Raw genomic sequence first — 23,283 nt, forward strand, 5'->3', positions numbered from 1 at the left:
TCATACCAGCTGAATCAGATACCCTCTGGTGTGTTCAGGACTGTGTTTTTTTCATTTGCCTTTGGTGATTCTGAGACCCGCAAGAGCCTGCAAATAGTCCAAATTGTAGGTCAGGAGATTTCCAGATAAAGGACCAAAATATGCAGAAATTAATATTTAGACAGGGTTTCTCCAGGAGGGGTTATGGGAGGGAAACTGAGCCAGCCAAGGGGCAGCTCCCCTCCCCCGACATTTTCTGAATAGGAGGAATCAGGGCCCCTATGAGTTAGATTATTTTTGAGATTTTTGTCAGTTTTCCATTAAGCTTCCTTTAATTTAAAAACAAACAAAACAGCAATGAATTAAATGCAGGAGACACGGTTTTGGTCCCTGGGTCGGGAAGATCCCTTGGAGAAGGACATGACTGAGCAACTTTCACTTTGAAGTGAAGTGAAGTCGCTCAGTCGTGTCTGATTCTTTGCGACCCCGTGGACTGTAACCTATCAGGCTCCTCCATCTGTGGGATTCTCCAGGCAAGAATACTGGAGTGGGTTGCCATTTCCTTCTCCACGGGATCTTCCCAACTCAGGGATCGAACCGAGGTCTCCCACATTGCGGGCAGATGCTTAACCCTCTGAGCCACCAGTGAAGCTTTCACTTCAGTACTTTTTAATTCATTCCATCCATTCATCCAATTGCTCAGTTGTGTCTGACTCTTTGCGACCCCATGGACTGTAGCCCGCCAGGCTCCTCTGTCCATGGGGATTCTCCAGGAAAGAATACTGGAGTGGGTAGCCTTTCCCTTCTCCAGGGGATCTTCCCAACCCAGGGATGGAACCCAGATCTCCCGCATTGCAGGTGGATTCTTTACCAGCTGAGCCACAAGGGAAGCCCAAGAATGCTGGAGTGGGGAGCCTATCCCTTCTCCAGCAGATCTTCCTGACCCAGGAATCAAACTGGGGCCTCCCGAATTGCAGGTGGATTCTTTACCAACTGAGCTATCAGGGAAGCCCTTGAAAATAATTACCCCCACCCCCCATCTTCTCAGAGCTGAGGCAGTGGGGAGTGGTAGGCAGTGTCAACACTCTCCAAGACTTCCACAAAGCCTTTGACCTGCCCTGCCTGGTGAGAGGTGAGCTATGAGGAAAGAGGATTGGCCAAGACGAGGCCTGGGTAGGCCTTGGTGGGAGGGAGAGAGCGGTACACCCCGGGGTGGGAGTGGGGGCAAGGGGGAGGGGCTCGTGCTGCTGGGGTGGTGGGGGGTGGGTTCAGACCAGGTCTGTCCAGCTCCTGAGCCCTAGTTTTCAACCTGCCTTGACCTTCAGGCAGCAAGGCTCTCTGCAGGATATTCCTCTTGTGGAAGAATAAGGGGGTGCGCCTAGCTTCACAGAGCGCAGCAGGGGCTCCTTCACACTCCTTGGCCCCCCCAAAACCCAGACCAGCCTTGAGGAGCCTGCCCCGCCCACAGGCTCCCAGATCCCTCAGGTCTGAGTACTACCCTTAGGGCACCCACCCCCTAACCCCTCACCCCCTACCCCTCACCCCCTAGCCCCCCACCCCCTAACCCCCCACCCCAGCTGCTGCAGAAAGCAGGTGATTTGGCGAGGGACCGTGGGGGCACAGGAGGGAAGAAGCACCCATTTCCAGCAACTGGGCTGCAGAGGCTGTGGGACAGGTCTCTGCACGTCCCCAGCCCAGCCATTCGCTGCGGGGCCTCAGCCTTCCTGTCTGTGATCTGCCGTGGGCTCACAGGCTTGACCCGAGGCGCCTGCCCACAGCTGTGGCCTGGGGAACAGGTGGCTCGAGGGGACGTGGCTTGTCTGCAGTCTCTAAACGTGGGGCAGACACAAACCTGGGCCCCATTCCCAGGGAGGGCACCTGCTTACGACAGTTCTTTTCCTTTTTTTCACTTTTTGGCCTCGACCAGGGATCCGAACCCACGCCCCACACAGTGCAAGTGCAGAGTCTGAACCACTGGACGGCCAGGGAAGTCCCCATCGGATCCTTACTGTGGACGTGACTGTCCTCATCCACCCCCTCTCAGGGTCCCTGCGGATGGAGCCAGACTGGACACCTGACCCAGTGCCCAGGGGTTGGCTGTGTCGGTCGGACCCTTCCCCAAGCTTTGGGACACAGGCTGAGAAAATAAAAGGGGGCTGGCAAACTGACCACACTCAGAGGAAGCTGACTGAGGGGGCGGCCGAGGAGACGGCCTGAGTGGGTGTGGGGCAAGGACCGAGCTTCCCAACGTCCACTGCCCTGCCCCCACCTCTGTGGCCCTTACTTGGTGGGCTGAGCCTTTTCAGCAAACGTCCTTTGATTGGAGCGGGATTCAGGAGCTTCCTGCTTCTTAGAGCCAAACACACCCCACTAAGACAGTCCCTCGGTAGGGAGGACCACACCCAGACCGTGGACCACCGAGGGTCCTTTACATCAACCCCCCAGCCCATAGCCTGGCCTGGGACCCGCCCCAGCCAGCACCCCCCCATGGGAGGGGCCTGGCTTCCTGGGGGTTGGGGGGGCAGCAAGGCGGTGCAGGGGCAAAGGCTGGGGTCAGTGGGTGAGGGTCTTGGCACTGACACCCCTGTGTGACCTGAAGCAAGCCGCAGACGTCTCTGAGCCTTCACCTTTCTGTGAAGGGGTCACAGGGCTGGTCCCGAATCCCGCTCTGGAGCACCCTTGGCCTCGATCAAGGCGGGACAGGGGAGCCAGCACTCTGCGGGGCTGGGCGTGGACACTTCACCTTAAACACGGACGTCCTGTTTTCATTTGGCTTTCAAATCCTTCGATGTTTGTCTCAATATCAAGGCAGTTTCTATTTTTAAAGGCTTTTTTCTGATATGGAATACTTTAAAGTCTTTATTGCATCTGTTAAAATGTTGCTTCTGTTTTATGATTTGGTTTTTTGACTACAAGGCACATGGGATCAAACCTGCACCCCCTGCATTGGAAGGCGAAGTCCTAACCGTTGGACCACCAGGGAAGTCCCTTCAAAGCATTTCTTAAATTGCCTGCTTCCCTCACCTGCCCAGACCCTAAATACTGGAGGAAGAAGCACGTGTTTAATCTATGGTGTTGCCAACTCCATGAGAGTCACGGTAAAACCTGACGTGCTGTCAGAGGGCCCCTCCCAGGGCAGCCCTCTTCCTAACCTTGGTGAGAGGGGGCTGACGGGGTGCCTCCCTGGCCTGAACCCCACTTTCCAGAGGGGAACCTAGAACCCAGCCCTTCCCGCTGACAGGCAGAGTCACCACCCCACTGGCAGCTGAGGCCCTGACCGTCCTCTGAGGAAAAGCTCGGGGGTCCCCGGCCTCCGGTTGAATTTGGACTCTGCCATGTAATCCCTGCCATTGCCAACTGAAAAGTGTCACTTGCCTTCTGCCTCTACAGGGATTAAGTCACTAGCCACTGCAGGCGCTGACCTTCAACACACCCTGAAAGGACTTCAAGGCGGAGATCGAGAATGAGGTACTCTGTGCTCTGGGAAAAACTGGAAGAACAGGCCACCAGGTAGATACTTTCAGGAGATTTTACGAGCCTCATTCTTGCATCTTCTCGTATCTAGAAAAGCACTAAGATCATTAATGGAGCCATCTGCTCCTCGTGGCTAGCGGTAACCTTCACGAGATGAGCAGGAAGCTTCTCCTAAAGTGTGTTCTTGACTGCACATACCTCCTTCACTAAAATCATATATATATAGGGGCGGTTTTTCAGAGCTATCTAAAATTCTGCCTCCCAGGCCATAGTCTTCATTTTGCCCCAAATAAAATTTAACTCCCTACTCTCATGTTACACCTTTTTTTTTTTTAAGTCAACACAATCTTTGAGGACCCTGGTTTTTGGTGTTTGTGTGGAAGAGCCTGGAGGCCTCCCCAGGTCTGTCTGTCTCCTAAATGGACACCCCACACCCTAACTCCAGGCCACTTTGGGCAAGTCACTCTCCCTCTCTGAGCACCGATTTCCTCATCTGAAAGCAGAGAGGAAAAGAGAAACATCCAACCTCAGAGCTGTGCAAGAAAGCATCTAGCAGGTCCACACCCATAAACAGTCATTGGCATCACCACCGCCAGCCTCAGTCCCCCAGGACCCAGAAGGACGCTCACTCACCCTCCTCTGCTCCCGGCACCTGCACTGATTCCGAGCTCAAGGCATCAGGACGCTGGGCCACGTGCACAATCAGCTCTTTAATCATTTTGGAGGTGGGCTGAGAGCTCTGCAGAGACCCTCACCAGCCGCTACAAGGCAGCCGGCTCTGGGGCGCAGCCTCAATGACAGAGTGGAGAGCTGGGGTCAGGGCTGCAAGGCTGTCCTCGAGGCACCCCCATTCCAGAGCGAGCGGTACTCACCAGGCCAACGGCCAGGGAGGAGTCCAAGACGTTTACGCCCTCCAGCCTGTGAGTAACCTTCACGGGACCCCCGCGGGGCCAGGTGGGACCAGACCCAGGCAGACAGACCTCCTGGGGGAGGTGCCGAGCTCGCTGCTCCAGATAGGCGGTGGTTTAGGACCCCCGCGGGGCTGGTGGCTGTGGGATCCAGGGACGAGTGTGCAAGAGAAGGCAGCAGGAGCAGGCGTGTGCCCATCACCGCGGTGTCTGGAGGGAGGGCGGGGGACCAGGAAGTGTGGGGGGCAGCGGGGTGGGTGAGTCCGGGGGGCTACCAGCCAACCAGCCTCAGCTCAATGGTCTCTCCATCCTTGGGTCTGTAGTCAGCAATACCTGCAGAGATAGGTTGGGGGAGGTGGTGGTTAACAGGGCAGAGTGTACCCCGTCCCGACCTCACCTTCTAGACCCCTGCCCTGTAAAATGGGCTCAGGGCTCAGTGGTGGGAAACCCAGGTTCTGAGCAGAGCCAGTCTGGAGACTCCGAACTCAGTGTGACCTCAGGGTCGCTGAGACCCACAGGCTCACTCTGCAATGGGGAACCCCCAGGGGGGTGAGGGCATGGGATGGCACCCTAATAACCACCATGGGCCCAAAGGAACCAGAGACCCTGACAATGATGGGCAGGGTCACTGCCTTCACGGTCCCCCCAAGGGGCCATCCGGAAGAGGCACCTGCTTGGGGAGGTCTGGGGAGAAGCAGGGCCACGAGTGAAGTCAGCCTTCACTCACGAGGCACCGTCCAGGCTCCAGCACGACTCCTGGATTCAAGCCCCAGCTCTGCACTCACAACGGTGTGATTCTGGGCAGGTTATGTAACCTCTCAGAGGACTGGTGCTCCCATTTCTAAAACGAGGGTAGTAATGATATCAACAACCCGGCCCTCCTTTTTTCCCCAGGGGAGTGGGCTTCTTGCTGGATGGGGGGGGGGGGGGGGGCGGGGTGGGGGAGGTAGAGGACACCACCACCCACGTCTGCCTCGTGGCTGAGTCCATCAGGCTCTCCCCCTCGGCTACCTCCTTCGTCCAGCCTTTATCGGTGATAGAGGCCAGATCTGGTCTCTCCATCTGTAGCCTCTTGGTTTTATTTCTCAATTTGTCCAGAAGCCAGGCAGGGAGAAAGATGGTTTTTTACTGGGCTCCCTCAGGAAGTCCCACCTTCTGTAAAGCACTTGGTCCAATCCCCTGGCACATGGCAAGTGCCCACTGGAAGTCCCAGATAGCAGGAGCGGGGACAGATGATCCTTAACAGTTTGTCCAATGACGGGGCTGATGCTCAGGAATGCTATGACAGTGTCGGGCATAAGAGTTAAAACTGGAGACCCGCTAAAGGCCCAGTGGGAGTTGATGAGCTGCGGTCCACCCATCCCACTCCAAACTGGGGCTGGGCCCTGACTGGCCGAAGCCAGGCTTGCGATGGTCCCTTCTCTCTAGCCAGTGATGGGCGCAGAGGGGCGTCTCCTAGCAACAGGGGTGGGTCCAGGAACGCGCCTGTATCCCAAGTTCGCCTTCAAGATGCCAGGAGACGTGTGCTGGGCAATTCACAGACCAGTTTCCGACTCATTAAAGGGAGCAGCCCCGGAAGACACAGAGCAGCTTCTCTGAGGAGGAAGCCAGCAGAGAGGAGGAAGGTCATGGGGAGGTGGGGCTGGGGCTGAAATCCTTACTCCCACTGCAATCTGGTCACAGGAGCCAAGGGACGAGCCAGTGAAAGTTGCATCGTGGAAGCTAGTTTGTGTTACATTAGTGTTACTTACAGCCCAAACCACCCTGCTGGATGATATATTCTATGTGACTATTACAAAGAAAGGCGAAGATCTACTTATACCCACGTAGAAAGATGGCTACCATATGTTAAGGATGAAAAAGATAAACTGCAGAACCGTACATAGAGTTGTGCCATCCAATATGCCAGCCATTAGCCACATGTATCTGTTGAACACTTGAAAGGTACCAAAAAAAGATGCAAAATATGTCATCAATAATTTTGCATTGATTACATCTTGGAATGGTATTTTGGATGTATTGGATTAAACGTTAGTTTCATCAACTGCAGAATTTAGGATTACACGTGACGAGGCTCACATTTTATTTCTATGGGACAGCACTGCTATAGAGTATGGCTTCATTTTTACGAAAAAACAAATGTACATATTTTTTAAATTACCTGAAAGAAAATACACCAGAAGTTGAAAAAAAAGTTAATCTCTGGGTAGTGGATGGTGGGAAATTTTAAGTTTCTTCTTTTTTGCCTGTCTGCTTTCCCAGAATTGCCACAGTGACATACACAAAAATTCTTAAGAATATAGTTAAATGTATTATATGCAAACTTGAGTGACAGTGGTGACCTGAGGCTGAGCCCCAGGAAGGTTCTGGGGGAAAGCTGGGGTGAGCTGACGAAGCCTGGGTTCTGGGACAGGGCTGGGCTGGGGGACACGTCTGCAGGGGGCTGGCCACCAGACTCACCTTGCTGCAAGGGGGTGTCAGGAGCTTGGAGAACCTGCCAGAACTCACGTTCCCCAGCCTTTTTCCCCAGCACGGAGGTCAGGAAGGGGCCTGACAGGGAGGCCTGTGTTCTATACCTACCAAAGGGACAGACGAAGAGGAAGAAAAGGTGACTTTTGCTCCCGTCGACCCAAGGGCAGAAGTAGAACCACTCACACAAAGCGAACCCTGCCCTCACTTTCGGGGCAACGCTAGCCAAGCCCTTCCTGGGCAGCCTCACCAGGGGTCCTTCCTCCATGCCGCCTCTCCAGCCCCCCAGACGCCTCCCACTCTCGGGGCTGACCTTGCAGCGGGGGAGAATCAGAAGCTGCCAACGCCCAGAGTGAGGCCGGCGGGAGGAAGAAGAACAGGTGAGACAGAGGCAGGGACACTAGTGGCACTTTCTGTGGCTCAGTTGTTAGGTCGCTAAGTCGTGTCCGGCTCTTTTGGGATTCCACGGACTGTAACTGAAAAGGCTCCTCTGTCCATGGCATTTCCCAGGCAAGAATACCGAAGTGGGTTGCCATTTCCTCCTCCAGGGGATCTTCCCAACCCAGAGATCAAACGCGAGTCTCCTGCACTGGCAGGTGGGTTCTTTACCCCTGAGCCACCAGAGAAGCCCCTCTGTGGCTCGGGGACACCCCCACTCTCTCGGCTGGGCTGCTCAGTCTTCGCTCCGAGTCTACACACCCCCACGCTGCCCGCCACCAGAGAGGCTTGGATTAGATTCCTGGCCTTTGCAACCGAGACTCTCCACACCATGTGTCTCTGAGCGCTGGACACGGCGGCCGAAATGACTCTTAAAATGCCGTGGCCGTCCTCTCTGCTTATCAGTGGCACTGGTCTTGGAGAGGGAGGGTTTTCATAGTTTTAAGAAACAGAGATGCCCTCAGGGCGACCTGGTCAAAGGGAAGGTTTGAGGGAGCAGCCTGTCCCCAGTTCTCGGGGGCCACGTGGCTGCCCGGAGCATTGTGGGCCTGTCTCTCTCCATTGCTCTCTCCCCTCTTTCTGTCTCTTTCTCGCCGTCTGTCTCTCTTCCTCTCTCTCCCTCCAGAGTCCAGCTTTCTCCGCCGTGCACGCACGTGCCTCAGACATGCCTTCCTCCTGGCCCCTGAACCCAGCTCAGGCAACTCGTCCACCACCAAGAGAATCATTTCTCAGATTGGTATCCCTGACATTTTCTCAGAGGTCCTGGAGTTCTGAATAAAATGACCAAGTTGGGATTTCCCTGGTGGTCCGTGGTTGAGACTCTGCGCTTACACTGCAAGGGAGTGTGGGTTCGACTCTGCTATGGAAACTAAGATCCCACATGCCGTGGTGTGGCCAAAAAAAAAAGTTCAATTTTTTTTTCCATTTTGATGACAATGTCCAAACACAACCTTGGTAACCCCAGATGGCTCAGTGATAAGGAATCTGCCTGCCTGCAGGAGATGTAAGAGATGCGGGTTTGATCTCTGCATTAGGACGATCCCCTGGAGAAGGAAATGGCAACCCACTCCAGTATTCTTGCCTGAGAAATCCCACGGACAGAGGAGTCTGGCGGGCTACCGTCCATGGGGTTGCAAAAGAGTCGGACACAACTGAGCAACTGAGTATGCACGTCTGCTAGGTGATCCCAGTGCCTGCCAAGGGCACCCAGTGTGTGGGGGCCCAGCGGTGCTGTCATCGGCACACTGCAGGCCGTGGGGTCCGCTGGGAGGACTCGTCCTCTGGGCCGGATCCCCGCCAGGGACCCCTCCCAGCTTATTCAGGTGCGGACATGGTGGGGCCCAGAGCAGTGCTCTGGAAATGCTCATCCTCAGATCCATCCCATCTCAGGGTGAGAAGAAAGCGGAAGGTCATTGTCCCACCGCGCCCTGCAGAAGGCTTGGCCAGGTGACTCCTTCATCAAAGGGATCAGACCAGGATCATTAGAGACTAGAAATTCTCATTCTTCTGAAAGCTAACCTGTATTGAGCGCTTACTAAGTGCGTGACCCTGTGCACAAAAAGCACGTATTAATACCACATTCTGTCTGTGCCCTCACGCCCTAGCTCCTGACGGGGCCCTGGCGGGTGGGGATGGTGAGAGGCACAAGGCCGTCCTCAGGAGCTGCAGGGAAGGCATCTGGCCTGGTCCCCAGCTGGAGAGCGTGGAGCTGGGATTCCAGGGTCTGCCTTGGGAGCCTGCTCTCCCAACCCTGATGCCTGTTTCCATCACACCATGGGGGAGTCGGGAGCGGAGCAGGTGGAAGAAAGCCTGGGCCTCTCCTGAGGGAGCCCTCTCTCCATCCCCTGCCTGTTTCGGGGGATGCCGGTTTGGGTCAGGTGAGGGCTGGGAGGTGGGGAGGTCTCACCTGAATCTTCCATGCTCCTGGGCGTTCTTCAGGACGTCTTCCAGGGAGGAGCCGGCAGGGACAGAGACAGAGTGTCTGTAAGAAGGGGTGATGCCAGAGACCTCCAGCGTGACGTCAATGAACTCCGGGACGTGGGTCTGTGGCAGGATCTCTGTAGCCGGTTCCAACAGGGCTATACCGGGGAGAGGGGAAGGCGCAGCCGCTCTGAGGATACGGGGCCAGGCCCTAGTCCTCCTTTCTTCCCAGGAAGACTGCGGCCCATTGGGACCTCCTCCTTCCGCTGGGTCCCCTCCCGCTCAATACCACCACCACCCAGCTGCTTTCCTGGCCCCCCCAGCCCCTCAGCTCCCACATCCCCCAACACCAAAGCTCAGGCCCCTCACTGGTTTCTCTGCTCCAGTGTCCCCCTCCCACCTACCTGCTCCCCCAGTAGCCCAGGGGCTTCTTAACTAGAACATACATCTGTTCACGTCGTCCTCCGTTACCTCTGAGGGATCCCCTCCTTTTAATCCTCCTGCCTTCCTGCCACTCCAGCTCATCCTACCAGACCCCACGCTGCAGTGAGACCCTCCCCACAGTTCCAGACTGTACGCCTCTGAGCCTTTGCCCTTGACTCCCCCTCCCCACTCTGCCTTGCCCTTCTCTTCTCCACTGGCAAAACCCACCTACTGACCCCAGTCCCACCCCCAGATGAAGCCCTGATTCAGGCCCCTAACTTCCTAATTCAGGGAGTCATTATGAGGTATGGAAGCTAACCAAAAAGTGTCTCTCCCCATCCATCCATCCATCCATCTATTCATCCATCCATCCATTCTTCCATCCATCCATTCATTCAAACATTTCTGTACTGGGGATCACACAAGGGGCTGGAGAGTCACAGCAGGCCCAGAGCTCACCATTTGGGGTCTCCCTCCCCATACTGAGCTTCTAGAATCTGTGACTACATCTTAGCTGCTGGTGTGTCCCACACACGCCTGCAAACCCTCACTGACTCAGCAAATCATGATGGAGCAAGTCCCTCCCACCACCACTGGGACAGGGCAACTTCATTGCAGATTGAAAAGAGCAGGGCTTCTGTGAAAAGCCTAGCTACCTCTTGGAGCCTGGCAGTCTGGGGAGATGAGATCCACATAGCTCTTCTGGTTCAGGACGGGCAGCAGCTGAGAGATCATGAGAGGGTTCTGGAAGGTCTTGTGCTGTAGGCTGGCCTGCAGGGCCGCCTTGGCCTTGAGGCAGGCCGTGCCCAGCTCCACCGTGGGCCTGAGGGAGCCCATCAGCAACTGGGGACGGAATGGGGAAGAGGAGGAGGAGGCAGGTCAGCCAGCAGGGAGGGGGCGGGTCTTCCAGCCCCTGGCTGGTCCACTTCCCTCCAGCCACTAGGGTAGGGCATGGCCCCAGAGGCTCTTCCCCACCTGCAAAGCCAGAGGGGTGCTGTAGACATTCCCGAAGTAGCCCTCTGGGGTCTGGGCCTTCAGGATCTTCTCTTGCACTCTCCTGAGGGCCAGGTTGATCCGGTTTCTCTGATTGGGGTTGAGGTTGGACAGTTCCAGACAGGAGAAGGCCATGCCTGCCATGGCCATGGTGTCTACAGGAGACAAAGTAATGTCTTTGCTTTTTCATACACTGCCTAGGTTAGTCATAGCTTTTCTTCCAAGGAGCAAGCATCTTTTAATTTTGTGGTTGGGGGAACTAAGATTCCAAAAGCTGTGCGGTATGGCTCCCCCCCACCCCCAAAAAACAAAAAACCCACAAATGAACAAATAAAAAAAACTCCCCTGGTGATTCTAAAGTGCAGGCAGGTTTGCAAACGAGTGGGGTACAATAAAGTCCTCTTGACCCTCCCTCCAATCTCTCTCATTAACCTCTGTCCGGTGACTGACCATCCCAGTTTGCCATCCTGCAGACTGGGCAGACTGGGCTGAGTTGCCCCCCCCTAGCTGGCGGAAGCTTTCTAAGATGCTGCTCGGACCTGATGGCTCCCCTTGCCCCAGCCCTCCAGCCGCCCCGAGGTCCTTCCCCGGGCTGACCCTGCTTAGCTCTGTTGCCTGTTAGCGGGAGAGGCACCTGGACAAGAGAGGGCCCTGGAGACCCAGGTCACACAGGAAGGAAGCAGATCCAGAATCCAGGTCTCAGGCCTCCTGGTTCATTTTTGGGTTTGCTTGTTGTTGTTTTTTTTTTTGGCCCCAGCCTCAGGGCATGTGGGAGCTTACTTGCCTGGCCAGGGATCAAAGCTCTGCATTGGAAGCACTGAGTCTTAACCACTGGACGGCCAGGGAAGTCCCCGCCCAGCTTATTCGATGAGAACATCACAGCTGTGTGTCCAGCACTTGCTCCAAGCCGGGCGCCATGCTGTGTCCTTTACTTATAAGACATCTTGCATGAGACGGGGCGCTCGGGGCTGGTGCACTGGGACAACCCTGAGGGATGGGATGGGGGGAGGTGGGAGGGGGGTTCAGGACGGGGGACACATGAACACCTGTGGCTGATTCACGTCAATGTGTGACAAAACCCACTACAATATTGTAAAGGAATTAGCCTCCAATTAAAATAAATAAATTAATTTTTAAAAAACAGACATCTCTTACTGAGATGTTGCTGGGGGCGGTTATTTTAGCAGAGACGCTGAGCTAGAAAGGCCAGCGGACCTGTCCGGGGTGACCTACGGTAAGAGCGTGGAGGAGGACGGGGGGAGGAACTCTGACTCACAGCCCCTGCACCAGGATGAGCCCTCACCGTTCCGCCTCCTAGTGGACCCGAGAGGAGGGGTCCCAAGGAGAGGCGAGCCTGGGGCCGGGGGCTGCAGGGCCGCCAGCCTGGCCTTCAGGGTGCGGCCCACTCACCCACGGAGACGCGGTCCTGCAGCAGATGCCGCTCGTGTTCCACGGCGTACAGGAGCTTGCCCACCACGCTGTCATGGACTCGCTTCTGGTGGACACACAGGGCCAGGATGCCCAGGCCGTATTGGTAGTAGCTGGTGCGGGGGTGGCCCTGGTGGTTGTGCCCTGGGAGGGAGAAAACCACGGGGTGGGAGCGTCACGCTTGCCCCCTCCCAGCAACCAAACCCCCGCCAGCACCAGACCCATTGCCTGCCCTTCCCGACACCCTCCTTTGGGTGGTGAAAGTGAAAGTCACTCAGTCGTGTCTGACTCTTTGCGACCCCATAGACTATACTGCCCATGGAATTCTCCAGGTCAGAATACTACAGTGGGTAGCCTTTCCCTCCTCCAACGGATCTTCCCACCCCAGGAATCAAACTGGGGTCTCCTGCATTGCAAGCGGATTCTTTATCAACTGAGCTATCAGGGACCCTTCTTTTCTCCACCCCCTTGACTCATACTTGCTGAGACCCCGCCGAGTGTCAGGCGCTGCGCCCGGAGGTATGAACAGCAATGACAGGCCACGCACAGCGCAGCCAGAGATAGCTGAGGACTCGCTCAAACCCAGCCCGGGCAGCGACATGTTGGTATGTGGCTGGCTGTTCTTGTTTTCTGAACAAAAGTTTGCCTTCTCCCTGGGCCCCCAGAGGCACGGGAATAACAAGTCTGGGTGAGATCGACTGCTGCTTCTTTAGGGAAGAAACCAGTCTGTGTTTATCAAGCCACTTTAGCCTTTTTGAGTGTCCAAGTAGAAATCTGGTGTGGCAGTTTTTCTTAGGAGCCATAAGAAAGCAGATTTCCCTGGGGGTTGTGGTGGTGTCTATCAAGAAAGCTGAGCGCTGAAGAATTAATGCTTTTGAACTGTGGTGTTGGCGAAGACCTTTGGACTGCAAGGAGATCCAACCCGTCCATCCTAAAGGAAATCCATCCTGAATATTCATTGGAAGGACCGATGCTGAAGCTGAAACTCCAATACTTTGGCCACCTGACCCGAAGAACTGACATTTGAAGACCCTGATGCTGGGAAAGATTGAAGGCAGGAGGAGAAGGGGAGGACAGAGGATGAGATGGTTGGATGGCATCATCGACTCAATGGACATGAGTTTGAGTAAACTCCGGGAGTTGGCGATGGACAGGGAGGCCTGGAGTGCTGCAGTCCATGGGGTCGCAGAGAGTCGGAACGGACTGAGCAACTGGACTGGACTGGACTGAACGGCGGTGGGGTGGGGTCTGCGGGGGAGGGGGAAAATGCTGAGTGCTGCCCTCTGCTGGTGGCGTGTGGGCACAACCTCGCCTCTGCCTCAGGGCCGGGTAGTTGCTCTCCCACCTGAATTCTGTGAATTCTGAGCTGCTGAGAGGGTTGGCTGCCACGCTCACGAGACCACGATCATAACTGAATTGTGGACCGAGGTCCAAGGGGCCAAGTAACAGAGGTCTCTGAATAGCTGGGGAGTTGGGGCAGGATTCTCTGAGGCAGTGACCCAGGGGAGGGAGAGAGGGAGGCGGAGACATATAGGAATAAGCTAGAAGCGGAAGGAAATCTTCCAGATAGGGGGTTTCCTGGATCTGTCAAGACCCTGGTTTGTGAGGTGAGCTGAGAGATATGCCAGGGGTAACCGGAGCCCACAGAGGGGCGGACGAGTGGGTGGGCAGGGTCTGCAGAGAAGAAACGGGCAGACAGATTGGGCCTGAGGGCTGTGAGCACAGCAGTGAGCAGCCCCTGCAGGGTTTACACAGCGCTAACAGGATCAAATGTATATTTATTTTATTAAAAAAAATTTTTTTTTTTTTTTGGCTGCACCTCGTGGTATGTGAGACCTTAGTTCCTCATCCAGGGATCAAATCCGCGCCTCCTCTATTGGAAAGTGGAGTTTTAACCGTCGGGCTGCTGGGGCAGTCCCTAGGTTTATACTTTAAATGCTCACTCTGTGTGGGCCAGGTTGAGTCAGGAGGCAGGAGAGGAAGCAGAGGGAGGCCAAGGAGTAAGGAGGCTGGGCAGTTGTCCAGAGGAGGATAGTCAGACCAAACTTGGTGGCTGAGCAGCAGGACTTGCAAACAGAATGCATGAGGGATGCAAGAAAGGCTTGATTCAGGATGCCTCCTGGAGCAGGCCCAAGCCCTCTTGATGAATATCAAGACAGGCAGAGTGGAGGGCAGGAAAGAGGCCTGAGGAGAAAACCCAAAGCTCTGATGTGGACGTTCCAGGATGCTGTCCGATGTGCCCTCCCCGCCCCGGGCAGCCCGCGCCTCCTCACCGATGGCCCCCTTCTCGTCCTCCAGGAACCGCTTCAGCTGGGAGACCAGCCTGTCCCCCTTGTGGCCTCCGACGAACTCGCAGTTGGCCCGGAGAGCCAGCAGGTAGAGGGCCAGCTGGCCCATGGAGGGCTTGGCCTCAGAGTCACTGCCGTCCTTGCTGGAGGCGGGCCTAGGACAAAGCCAGGTAGCAATACTTTCGTGAGAAAGGGCCTTCCTGGTAAGCCTGCCTTGGGGTACTCTCCCTGCCAATATGACAAACTGGAAAAAAATATCCTAGCGGTTGGAAAGTTTCTGAGACCTGCCAGGAGCAGATGTAGTCAGCGATGTAAGTTGTGAGGTGTACGTCACACAGATTTCATAAAGATGACAAGTTGAACTCAAGGACAAACTCTGAGAGTTCTTGAGCCCAAGTGACCTGTTTGCCCCACCCTTCTGGTCACGCTTCACCCCTACATCCTCCCCCTTTCCTTCCTCTCCCCGCCCTGCATCCACTTCCCAAGAGGGAGTCCAAGCAGGAGATGGTCTCTGACGGTCCTGACCCTTCGCCCCTCATTCAGACCCCCATGCTGGACCTAGGACAAGCCCCCCGACTCAATAACCTCTGGAAGGGGAGCACAGGTAGTCCGATGCTGCCGCAGTGCACAGTGTGAGTGTGGCCATGGATTAGTGATGTCTGCCTTAGTCAGGCAGAGGGCGGTACAGAGGCCGCAAAAGGGCCCTGGATTAGCATCTCCAATCTTGTCAGAACAACCCCACTCCACAGATGGAGACAGGCCCGGAGGAGGTGAAACTTGCCCTAAGGTCTACCCAACAAAGCAGCGACAGGCCCAAACCGGAGCACGGATCTCCTGCCTCCTAGGATGAGGGATAGCCCCGGAGAAAGGAGGAGAGAGCATGCCCGGACCTCAGGAGGCTCTGCTGGTAGCTAAGCTTGAGGCTGTGCAGGTAGTGGGCCTCCTTGGCCCCAGCCTGCAGGCTCGAGAGGCGCAGGCCCACGTAGATACTGGGGTTCAGCTGCTCCGGGGAGAGCCGGTCCATCCAGGGCAAGAGGCGCTGGCCCAGCCTCTCCACCAGCGTGCTGTCCACCTCGGTTATCTCTTAGGGAAGAGAAAAGGCCAAGTGAGGGGGCAGAGACAAGCCACCAGCGGCATCTTATCAAGGTCTTTTCCAGGCAATAAACATCCCCACCCTTATGGCCACCAGCCACACACCCGACTCGTATGGGGGAATCTGGTTGTGACGAGAGGCAGCCGGTATCCCGAAAGAGTGGCTGGAGTGGGCCAGGGAAGAGGTGGTGGGCCCAGGGCAGACGAAGCGGGTACCAGGCAGCCACTCTGCCCATCAGAGGCTGGCCAAGCAACGGGTGGTTCCCCAGGCACCGAGCCCCACCCGCCTTGGTCCTCACGCCAGCCCTGCCTGCGATGTAGGTGCTGGGAACATGGCTTTGCACAAAAGAGGAAACAGAAGTTCAAAGCTGTGGGCGTGTTCCACCCATTTACAAAAACTTCAGCCCACATGGGAACAGGTTACAGATCCAGTTTTAAAACATAAATAGACTCACGGATGTAGAAAACACAACTACGGTTACCGTGGGGAAAGGGGAGAGGGATAAACTGGGAGATCGGGACTGACATGTACACACTGAAAAAGTGAAAATGTTAGTCGCTCAGTCGTGTCCGACTCTCTGCGACCCCATGGACTGCAGCCCGCCAGGCTCCTCTGTCCCTGGGATTCTCCAGGCAAGAGGACTGCAGTGGGTCGCCGTTCCCTTCTCTAGGGGATCTTCCCGACCCAGGGATCTCACTCAGGTCTTGTGCCTTGCAGGCAGATTCTTCACCATCTAAGCCACCAGGGAAGTCCATGCACATTCTACTCTCTCTACATATATAAAGTGAAAAGAAAGTGAAGTCGCTCAGTCGTGTCCGACTCTTTGCAACCCCATGGGCTGTAGCCTACCACCCTCCTCCATCCATGGGATTTTCCAGGCAAAAGTACTGGAGTGGGTTGCCATTTCCTTCTCCGGAGCATCTTTCCGACCCAAGGATCAAACCTGGGTCCCCTGCCTTGTAGGAAGACGCCTTCCCGTCTGAGCCACCAGGGAAATTATAAAACAGATAACTAAATGAGGACTTACTGTATAGCACAGGGAACTTTACTCAACACTCTGTAATAAAAAAAAAAAAATACTCTGTAATGATCTATATGGGGAAAAAATCTTTTAAAAAAGTGGACATAGGTAAACGTATAACGGATTAACTTTTCTGTACAGCAGAAATTAACACAACATTGTACATCAGCTATATTCCAATTATAAAAATCAAAAAAACAACAACACTGCAGGCTGCCCACTGGCTAGCTAGGGCTGTCTGGTGAACTTCCTTGGGGGCAGATCTCAGAATAACGCTTTTCCTGCCACCTGAGTTTAGGTGAGAAGGACCTGAGATTGTGAGCCAAACTGCTGAAAAGCCATTGTCTTGTCTGCAGCCATTTATCTGTGTGGATAAATCTCTCTCTGGATCTTCAGAATTCACTGGGGGAAGCAGAAACCTCAGGGTATTTCCCAGCTCCAGCAGACAGGAGCCGGCCCCCCTCAGGGAGGGGACCTGGGCTGAGCAGGTGGCCTTGGACTTTTCCCAGCTACTTCCTCCTAATTGGCTCATGGTGGCTCAGACGGTGAAGTGTCTGCCTGCAACGTGGGAGACCCAGGTTCCATCCCTGGGTCAGGAAGATCCCCTGGAGAAGGACATGGCAACCCACTCCAGTATTCTCGCCTGGAGAATCCCAGGGACAGAGGGGCCTGGCGGGCTACAGTCCATGGGGTTGCAAAGAGTCAGACTCGACTGAGCGACTTCACTTTCACTTTCTTTCCTCCTAATTGCAGTGGGGATTCCAGCGGCTGGGCAGCTACCCCGCCACCCACCCCAACCCCCCGGGGAATGGGGCAAAGGAGCTTGAGGGGAGGCTGCGTCTCTTTTCCTTTCTCTTTCTCTGTGGCTTTCTGTGTGTCCACCTCCATTTCTATAGGAATTTCTCTCTCTCTCTCTCTCTGGATCTATCTCATTCTTTCCATTTCTCAGCCAGTCTCTCTGCTTATCCGTCCTTCCACAGTTCTCTCTTCCTCTCGCTCTTCTTCAAACTGGAGAGGGAGCCCCTGCTCCCACCCAGGGCTCTGACCTCCATAGAGTGAGTCCGCTCCAGGATTAGAGAGACAGGAAGAGGAGCTGGTGCTCTAAAGAGCGGCAGGTCAACCCGATTCAGTCTCAGCAGGAAGGAGCCAGGCAGATTCCCCCAGGGTAATAAAAGTGAGCCTGGGCGAGCGCGCTGCCCTCTGGGCCTGGGGTTCACAGGGACGCCCAGCTTTGCCAGCCAGGACTGGCTCTGAAATGGGAATTCCATGCAGGAGCTGGTGCGGGCATCCTTGTCATATTCACAACCACACGGGGCTTGAAGCTGGCAGAGCAGAAATGCTTGCGTCACACCAGGGGGAAAGCTGGGGAGCATTCTCAACTCTTTCAGAAGTGAGGGAATGAGACTGGGGGTGACTAAATGGCCTGGCAGCAGCAGGCTGTACCCCCAAACCCAGCTCAGCACTCAAGGGGTCAAGCCTATAGATGAATTGTTGAAAGACTCACACCCAACGGAGGGTCCTGGGTCGCCCCTGGAGACTGTCTGGACAGGAACCAAGAGCCAAGAGCGTGAGGGGTCAGAGACTCCTGGTGCCCGGGGAAGACCCTGACCTGGAGTTCTGAGAACCGAGTTCCAGCAAAGTCCTGGAAAGCCACGGTGCCTTGGGCAGGCAGGTCACCTGGTCCCTTTGAGTCTTGACCGCTTCATCTGTCACCTGGACACGATTGAGCCTGCCTCTTGGTTTCTCCAAGGGTCACCAGAGATCCTGCTGGTGGGCGCCTCCCTTCCTGCCTCTGTTTCCTGCGGGGCTCCAGGGCGTCAGCAGCCCTGAGCCTGTGTGCTTAGGCAGGCCCCTGGATGTGGAGTGCAAAGCTAATGCCTTGCCGTACTCACACCCCGGGTCTCCACCTGCTCACTTTCCCTCTGTCTGGGGTGCCCACCCCCCACCCCCCACCCCACACACTCCTCTCCTCGCCGCCACCAGCGTCTTTTCCTCCTTTGGGTCTCAGTTCCTGCATTGCCTCCTGGTCCTCGGAAATCCCACCCTTTCTCCCTGAAAGAGAGCCTCCCTCCAGGCTGGGGGGCTTCCTTTGGCCACAGCCCCCAAGCCCAGCACTGACTCGCCTCTTGACCACTGTCCCTTTCACGAGAACGGAAGCTCTATCTAGCTGGGGCAGGGCTGGAACCTGTTTCTTGCTCCCTGTTTTTTCCCCAAAGCCTAGTCCCACACCTGGCATGGCGAAGGCTTGGTCAACATGTACTGAATGAATAAATCAACAAATGACTGATGTCATGGGAGCAATCTTGTCTGGTAGCAAGTTAGACACGGTTCATCTCAACACAGCGTGCTAAATGTGTGAAGCTTCAGGGAAGTCCAAACCACCGTGGGAGCCCCGAGGGGCGGCTAAGTCACCCCCCGACACACATCTGAGCCTCGGTTTCCCCCATTGTATAATGAGGGGCTGGGACAAGATGGTCCTCTCTCCAGGTTAGATCCAGTTACTCACCGCAGATGTGGGCGAGCGCTCCCAGGCCTCCCAGCAGGAAGAGGAGGGCCCTGAGGTGCCCCATGGCAGGAGCAGGGGGTGGACAGCAGGCAGGGAGTGGGACAGGCTCCTAGGGCTGGCCGGGTAGAGGCTCTCCTGACCACAGCGGTCACTGCTCCAAAAGAGGCAGCTTCCTGTCACTGATTAATCCCTCCACGCCCGGCGGCACACTGCTAAGTCAGCGGAGGGAAAAGGGAAAAGGTCTGTAGCTGAGGGGAAAGGGAGGCCAAAGAACAGGGGGAAGGAAGGGCAGAGCAGCGCAGGCCTTCCTGGAGGCGGGGGAAGGGAAGAGTGCGGCTAGCCACACTTTCCCCGCTGCCCCTGGACGTGGGTGCGGGACGTCTGACTGCTGATCTGCTCTTGTCTGTCCAGCCACGCCTGTCTGTACGCCCTCGGCCGTTCCCGAGGTAGACAGGCATGACTGGGATGCCTACCTGGTACCCCTCCCAGCAGGAGCCCCTGATACTCCCACCCCGGCCTAGGACAGGGGAACGGGACTGGGAGCTGGGACAGTCACGTGAGCAGTCAGCTGTTCTCTGCCCGCCTGCTCAGAAGGGGCGCGGCTGCTGGAGCCGGACCAGACCGCCCAGTTTTCTCAACCAACCGGAAAGATGGGAGCCTCCTGGGAGACAAAACAAAGCAATTTAAGGAGCCAGATTTAATCATTAGATATACGAAGCCATGGTTAGCAGGGCCACTTGCAAGGACTAGGAAAGTCACCTGGAAACAGTCCCTGCAAGGAGAAGAGAGAAGAAAGGCTTTTTCCCCATCCACCAAGCCCCACAGAAGAATTTGTGTCCACGAGTTAGCTCTGGAGGTGCTGTGTTACCTTGGCCTCTCGAGTCTGAAATAGTTTCTCTTGTGTGAGCCAAAAGGGTTGGAGATCATTCTAATTAAGCTCCCTTCCAGCTCAACTTGTGGATATTTAGACCTTAAAACCTTTAATCACTTGCAAATACGATTTTTTCTGCAATCATTTTATGGGTAATTGCTACGGTTCATTCTTTCAAAATAATCTGGTTTTGTGCCTGACTTCTCACAAGCTAATAAATACAGACATAAGTAAATACAGAGATGTGCATCTGTTTAAGGAAGTACTTTACAAATATAGAATGAGATTGTCTAGTGCAAGGAGGCTGGGTGTGGCCCATCAGGGTGGAGTTCTCCTGCAGATCCTCGGGCTCAGACTTCCAGGGGGACCTTGGAACTCTGGGCAATGGAACGCTCATGGTCTGGGACAGGGCTGCCCGGCTCCCCAGTCTTTGGCAATGATCCTGTTTCCTGCCGTCTCCAGGACAGCGGCCTCTGTGAGAAGCAGCTTCCTTGGGAGAGTCACCACCTCCGATCCCTGGGGACTTGAAGGTGCCGCGGTGACTAGTGGGGGAGGAGGTGCATTTCCATAGATATTAGAAATAGGCTGACTGACTGGGGGTGGAATGTTTTAGGTAATGCGGGCAGGGGAAGTGAAAAAGAAAATGATAATCATTTGGTTCGGGACTTCTGTTTGGGGGTCTGGAGCTGGGAAAGTGCCTTCCCAGGTGGCTCAGGGGTAAATAATCCACCTGTCAATGCAGGAGACATGGGTTCAATCCCTGGGTAGGGAAGATCCCCTGGAGAAGGGAATGGCAACCCACTCCAGTAGTCTTGCCTGGAGAATCCCATGGACAAAAGGATCCTGGCGGGATACATTCCATGGGGTTGCAAAAGAGTTGGACACAACTGAGCGATGAAACAACAGCAAAAAGCCGAGAAAGTAAACACTGGCTTGGAATGGGCAGGTAAAAGTCGGCATGTCTGTGCACAAGGGCAGGCACAGACACAGCCAGCTGCGATGTAAACAGGAAACATTATTTCTCCCAAGGTCACGTTACAGCTGTAAAGTGTCCCAATAACCATGCTGTTTGAGTGACTGCTACTTTTCTTACTGGGATTTCTTTTTCCCCCTAAAATCACAAACCATCAGTAATTTGCTGTTTGAAATTGTTAGTAAGAAAGAAACAGTCTTGGAGGCGCCAAGTCACTTTGACAAGGGAAGCTGCTCCAGTATTTATTTTCCGGACTCAACAGTCCCTGCCTGTCTCGACTTCGTAGTTTTCAGGTAAACAGGATACTTTGCTGTCCAGACCTCAAGCTGACCCTTCTCATGCAGCCCTGCGCTGTGTTAAACCCACCAAAATACTGCCTGGTTGGGACTTCCCTGGCAGTCCAGTAGTTAAGACTCCTAGCTTGGGGGTGCGGGTGCCCATCCCTGGTTAGGCAACTAAGATCCCTCATGCGGTGTGGCCAAAACAACTGAAAATAAAAATACTGTTTGGTTTACATTTTACCTAACCCAATCCTTCACCCAAATCCTATAGTAACCTTTCTCTTTGTGTGGCCAGACCCCCACAGTTCCTCCCCCTCATTTCAGTGGATCAACTGAGCTGATTCTGTTAGGCTTAAAGGTTTGTTCTTAGTGGTCTCAGAACGAATGGGCTAGGACACAGCCTAAGAAGGAATCCAATAGGGAAAGAAAATTAAATTGTATATATAAACCAGGATATATTGCACAGCGCAGGGAATATAGCCAATATTTTATCAGAACTAAACACGAAGTATAACCTTTAAAATTTTTGAATCACTATGTTGTACACCTGAAACTAACACAACATTGTACATCAACTGTACTTCAATTTCTTTAAAAAATGGTGAAAAAATGTATGCATGAAGGGGGCATGAGGAGAATGAATATAACAAATGCATGACTGGTGTGGTCACATACTGGATATCCATTCTCTTCATTAAAAATGGGTGGGGAAAAAAAAATGGGTGGGGAAGATCCCCTGGAGAAGGGAATGGCTGCCCACTCCAGTACTCTTGCCTGTTGAATCTATGGACAGAGGAGCCTGGTGGGCTACAGTCCATGGGGTGGCAGAATCGGACACGACTGAGCAACTAACACTCTCACCTTCACATTAAAACCTTAGAGCCCATTTAATGTAGAAAGAAGTTCATAATTAATCTTAAATTATAAAAATGATGTAAGTAACACAAGTGGGTTGCACAAAAATTAGAAAACATGTTAAGGGAGAAGAAGGAGCTAGAGGAGCTAGTCTAGTGGCTGAGACCCTGCTCCCAACGCAGGAGGCACAGGTCCCATCCCTGGTCAGGGAACTAGATCCCACATGTCACAACTAGGAGTTTGCATGCTGCAACTGAAGATCCTGCACTGCCGCAATGAAGATCAAAGATGCCCTGTGCCACAACTAAGACCTGGTACAGCCAAATAAATAAGTAAATATGTAAAAAAGAGTGGGGGAAAGGGTGCTAACTTCAGAAACTTCTATAATGAGTGAGGTCTGTAAGAATAAAGGTAAAAGGACGGGCACATAAGCACTACATCATGAGGGTAAGAATTGATCGTTCTGATGCTAGTCAACACTGCTGTTGTTCAGTCGCTCAGCCGTGTCCGACTCTTTGCGATCCCACGGACTGCAGCACGCCAGGCTTCCCTGTCCTTCACCATCTCCCAGAGCTTGCTCAAACTCATGTCCATTGAGTCGGTGATGCCATCCAACCATCTCATCCTCTGTCGTCTGTAAGGTACAGTTCCGGCGAGGCAGAAAAGGAAAGACGACCTCAACAGAAGTAGGTTACCTTTATTAAGGCAAGGAGGGGCAACAGTCGGCCTAACGACCAGGCTGAGCGCCGAAAGGGATCAGGGAGGCTTCATATTTATAAGGAGGTTTGTGGAAGCGATAAGGGAAATGGCAATCAAGTGGGATATTTTGAGTATTCTTTTGTTGAGATGACACTTGTAGTTGGGCAGGGGGTGATAAGTCTTCTGGGTGGGTGTAGGGGGTGGTAGGTTTCCGGACAGGGGGTGATAAGTTCCAGATAGATGCAGCTGGCCTGGAGCATCAGGATGGAACTAAAGTTATGCTTTGTTTTCTCCGAAGTTAGATGATTCAGCAAGGGGCCTTTGAGACTGTTGTTCTCTTTTCTAGGCCCAAAAGACTCCTTCATTGTCCCCTTCTCCTCCTGCCTTCCATCTTTCCCAGCATCAGGGTCTTTTCCAATGAGTCAGTTCTTCGAGTCAGGTGGCCAGAGCTTTAGCATTAGTCCTTCCAATGAACACCCAGGACTGATCTCCTTTAGGATGGACTGGTTTGATCTCCTTGCAGTCCAAGGGACTCTCAAGAGTCTTCTTCAACATCACAGTTCAAAAGCACAGTTCTTTGGCACTCAGATTTCTTTATGGTCCAAATCTCACATTCATACATGACTGCTGGAAAAACCATAGCTTTGACTAGACAGACCTTTGT

At 54.3% G+C, this 23,283-nt stretch overlaps 1 protein-coding gene across 5 annotated transcripts; it reads right to left on the reverse strand.

The window, feature by feature from the left end:
• Positions 1 to 4,144: 4,144 nt before the first annotated feature.
• TCN2 (transcobalamin 2) lies at positions 4,145 to 19,466 on the reverse strand. 5 transcript variants are annotated; one of them, XR_009692789.1, is made up of 12 exons: positions 18,941 to 19,465; positions 16,441 to 16,470; positions 15,211 to 15,403; positions 14,306 to 14,475; positions 12,015 to 12,176; positions 10,587 to 10,759; positions 10,268 to 10,454; positions 9,175 to 9,346; positions 6,822 to 6,937; positions 5,514 to 5,640; positions 5,032 to 5,202; positions 4,145 to 4,694 (listed from the first exon to the last, which is right to left on the reverse strand). XR_009692789.1 is itself a non-coding variant. In XM_061141543.1 (10 exons), the coding sequence occupies exons 1-10, from the start codon at positions 19,002 to 19,004 to the stop codon at positions 4,685 to 4,687; spliced, it is 1,374 nt and encodes a 457-aa protein (XP_060997526.1). In that variant the 5' UTR covers positions 19,005 to 19,463; the 3' UTR covers positions 4,145 to 4,684. The 5 variants fall into 5 exon arrangements, 3 of the variants coding, with proteins under 3 accessions (XP_060997526.1, XP_060997527.1, XP_060997528.1); XR_009692788.1 differs by lacking the exon at positions 16,441 to 16,470 and having other exon boundaries at positions 18,941 to 19,466; XM_061141543.1 differs by lacking the exons at positions 5,032 to 5,202; positions 16,441 to 16,470 and having other exon boundaries at positions 18,941 to 19,463.
• Positions 19,467 to 23,283: the final 3,817 nt, after the last annotated feature.

This window comes from Dama dama, chromosome 5 (assembly GCF_033118175.1).
Source record: "Dama dama isolate Ldn47 chromosome 5, ASM3311817v1, whole genome shotgun sequence".
NCBI classification, from domain to species: Eukaryota; Metazoa; Chordata; class Mammalia; order Artiodactyla; family Cervidae; genus Dama; species Dama dama.